This window comes from Volvox carteri, assembly GCF_000143455.1.
Source record: "Volvox carteri f. nagariensis unplaced genomic scaffold VOLCAscaffold_29, whole genome shotgun sequence".
In the NCBI taxonomy this organism is placed as follows: domain Eukaryota; kingdom Viridiplantae; phylum Chlorophyta; class Chlorophyceae; order Chlamydomonadales; family Volvocaceae; genus Volvox; species Volvox carteri.
The window spans coordinates 208,439-211,915 of NW_003307572.1; the positions used below are offsets into that span (position 1 = coordinate 208,439).

The following is a 3,477-nucleotide window of genomic DNA, read 5'->3' on the forward strand; positions in this document are numbered from 1 at the left end:
CACCCCCCATCCCGCCCACTCACCCTCCAGGATGACCGGCAGTCGCCCCGGACTGATGTCCCGCTCGAATACCTCACGGGTGAGTACGCTTCCGATACGCCGTACGCGCCGTAGATTGTCGTACGGCTGCTCGTACCAGCGAGGTCCAGCCGTAACATCTGGTGCACTCGTCGCTGCAGCGGACGAGTCCCCTTGGCGGGCAGAGGCCGCCACGGCGCTGCCGATGGAGCCGTTATTGGTGGTTGCCGCGGGATATGGGGCTACGGACCCCGACGGCATCGGCGGCGGCGGCGACGACAGCGACGGGACGCCGTTTCGCTTCTCCTGGCTTTGCATGGGGCTCACTGCGGCGTCGGATCCCGCTGCCGCCGTGGAACTTGCGGCGGTGGCGGCAGCAGCACTCCCGTGTCCCACGGGTCGGCACTCTATGTCCATGACGATGTGTCGGATGTGGGGCGCGTACCTGGGGATGTCAAAGATGGGCGTTGGGGGAGTGGGAGCGGGGGTAGCGGTGTGCAACGAATCAGCGAACACGGAGCACTTCAGCGGCCGCCGGAAAAGGGGGGGAGGGGGTTAGCACCTGGAGGGAATGACTCGGTGGGTAATTTATGGGGACACCAGGATCACGTCAACAAGGGGAAACAACGTCCAACATTTCTAACTGCAACTAACTGCAACTGCAAGGGAAAGGGGGGCGGGCGGGGCGGGAGAGAAGACTGACACACGACGGGTGCCCACGACGAGCGTCACTTTGATCTGTTGAAGCTTTAAAGCCTTTTCTTTTTGTGTGTTCTCGGCAGCTACCTCCTTACCGCCATTTCTCCGGCCCCCTGGCGCACAACACCGATAAAGCACCGCCTTGAGGGGGTTGAGGGGGAGTTATGTGTCGGGGGGGTTGTAGCCGGGGGTGTTGTAGCCGCACATTCCAGGTGCAAGTCGCCCCTTTCCCCCTCCCCTCTCCCCCTCCCCCTCTCCCCCTTGTCTACCTCCCCACCCCGGCCCCGTACCTCTATCCCGTTCCTTAGGTACCCCGCGGCTTGCCGTACGGCATGGATGCATGCATGCACGTCGTCACAACGCAACACCTAGAACTAAACCCCCGGCAAGTCTCCCCCGCTATACACCTCTTCCCTCCCCCCGATACACACACACACGCGCACACAACACTGCTCACCACTTGACTCGCTCCACGTGATGCAACCTCAGCTCCCAGTCGCGTCCTGCCGCAGCAGCCAGCCGCCTGAGCTCGTCCATGGTGTCGTACAGCCACTGCGCCTCCTCACTATCAGTTACATTGTGGTGCAGGTGAAGCCAGCCCCCTGAGTGTGTTGTTTTTTGTTTGTGTTTGTGTTGTGATTTTGTTTTGGGGGGGTGTCAAAGGCCGTTATTACACCGTCATCTAAAGAGGGACGTTAGGGTCTTCCGATGTTAAACCCAAATCGTTGAGAGGGAGGAGAGGGAGGGGGGGGGGATGCCATTGAGGGCCGCTTACAGGGCGCTCAGGAATGCGAGATGAGCTGGTGATCCACCCCCAGGATATTTACAGGGCATTAGCGCTACACGTCGACATGAGGCTCTGCGAGACGGTGACACATCGTGGGGGGAAACCGACCAGGCTGCCGACTTGGCTGATGCCGACATCATTCTCGATGATTGCCTATCGTGCATCGGCGCTGGGATTGGCATCTCCTGACGCTGTTCACAGCAAGCTCTCCTGTAAAGTGCCCGCACCCCCCACCCCTCCCCCCCGATCTACATCCCCCACCGGAAGACCAAACCACCAACGTCACCCGACTGAGCAACCAACGGATCCCACCTATCCATCCTTCCCCCCATTCCCCGCCACGTGCTTACCCGCGTCGGGTTTCAGGGCGCGTACGGCAACCTCCCAGCCCCCCCGGGAGCTAGGCAGCAGCCCCAGCAGCACCCGGTCCGCAACACCCCCTGGAGCTGTCAGACGGCAATCGCCACGCAACACCTCACAACGGCTTGATACTGGGCCAGCGGCGGCGCCGCCGGCGGCGCTGGGGTTGCTAGCACAGCCGTCACCGCGACCCGCGGCTACTGCTGCGCTGCTGGCGATGACTGCGGCTGTAGCTGGCAGGGGCTGTTGTTGCAGGTTACGGTGTAGGGCCTCCAGCGCGTGAGGGTTCCACTCGCACGCATAAACCTGGCTCGTGTGTGCGTGTGTGTATGTATGTATGTACACGTGTTTGGTTGTGTGTGGGGGGAGAGGTATAGTGAGTGGAACGGAAAGGTGTGGGTGGGTGGGTGTCAACAAAGTGGGCTGACTAAAGCAAAAATGGCTCCTGCTTCGCAACCCCAGCTTAACATACGAAGTACGACAGTACGGCATGCAGGGATTTGAAAAGACGAGACTCGCTGGGCTCCCGAGCCACAATGACTATCAACCAAGCAGGGGACGAGAAGAGACCCCCAACCTCCCCCTTGTCCTCCCCTGAGGGGGCTCCCCCCCCACCCCGCCATTCAGTGCCGTAACTCCCAGGAACCCCACCCGGTCACAACCCGGTCACATTTATAACTGCTTTCAAATCCTGATCGCGATTCAGTTCATTTCAACACACCACCACCACCACCACCATCCTCACCTTCTGCTCCTAGGGCCCCCGGCCGAACGAATCCCTCCTCCCTAACACCCCCACCCCCACCCCCCCACCATCACCACACAACCACCCCCACCCCCACACACCCACCCCCACACACCCACACATACCTTGGCTACCCCCGCCACCACCAGCAGCGGTACTGTGTAGTACCCGATACCGCAGTACAGATCAACCACCGTCTCCCCAACCGCCCACCCCGGCTGGCCGCCGGGGGCGCCGTACGGACCGCCGTACAGGCCCCTTCCCCAGCCCATTCGGGTGCGCTCCGTGACGTTGCCTGATGAGAACATGCAGCGAGTGACGTCCAGCTGGAAGGTAACGCCCCCCTCCCGGTGTCGCACCCAGCCGTGGGGGCCCAGCAGCAGCACGGCGCGGCTGTCCCGGGTGCCTGATCAGGCACGGTAGGGTAACGAGGTCCGGGGATGGGAGGTGGGAGGCGGGAGGTGGGGTGTGAGGTGGGAGGTGGGGTGTGAGGTGTGAGGTGGGGTGTGAGGTGTGAGGTGGGAGGCGGGAGGTGGGGTGTGAGGTGGGAGGCGGGAGGTGGGGTGTGAGGTGGGAGGCGGGAGGTGGGGTGTGAGGTGGGAGGCGGGAGGTGGGGTGGGATGTGGGAAACCCCCTGTGAGCGCATGGGCCGCAGCAACGGGTTGTGCCTTGTCAACCTGACGTCTGCATACGCGGTGAGGCGCCCTAGCAGCCAGCCCCTTCCACCCCCTTCACCTCCGCTGTATTTCACCTGTATTCGCCACCGGTGCCTGCCGCGCAAGCCGCTCCACACCTAACGCCGCCGCCACCACACGCCAAAGCGGCAGCAACCGACGAACCGAGTCCAAACCATTGCCCGCTTCCCTCG

General features: G+C 62.7%; 1 protein-coding gene across 1 annotated transcript in view; it reads right to left on the minus strand.

Moving 5' to 3' along the window:
* Positions 1-3,477, minus strand: part of VOLCADRAFT_121064 (uncharacterized protein) — a gene marked incomplete at its 3' end in the record, with an annotated part of 6,809 nt that overhangs the window by 2,065 nt on the left and 1,267 nt on the right. The window contains exons 3-8 of the mRNA XM_002952358.1: positions 2,735-2,953; positions 1,855-2,107; positions 1,175-1,319; positions 813-858; positions 673-677; positions 4-463 (exon numbers count right to left, since the gene is read on the minus strand). Of these exons, the coding sequence (XP_002952404.1) occupies positions 4-463; positions 673-677; positions 813-858; positions 1,175-1,319; positions 1,855-2,107; positions 2,735-2,953 (1,128 nt within the window). The remainder of the gene's footprint in view (positions 1-3; positions 464-672; positions 678-812; positions 859-1,174; positions 1,320-1,854; positions 2,108-2,734; positions 2,954-3,477) is intronic.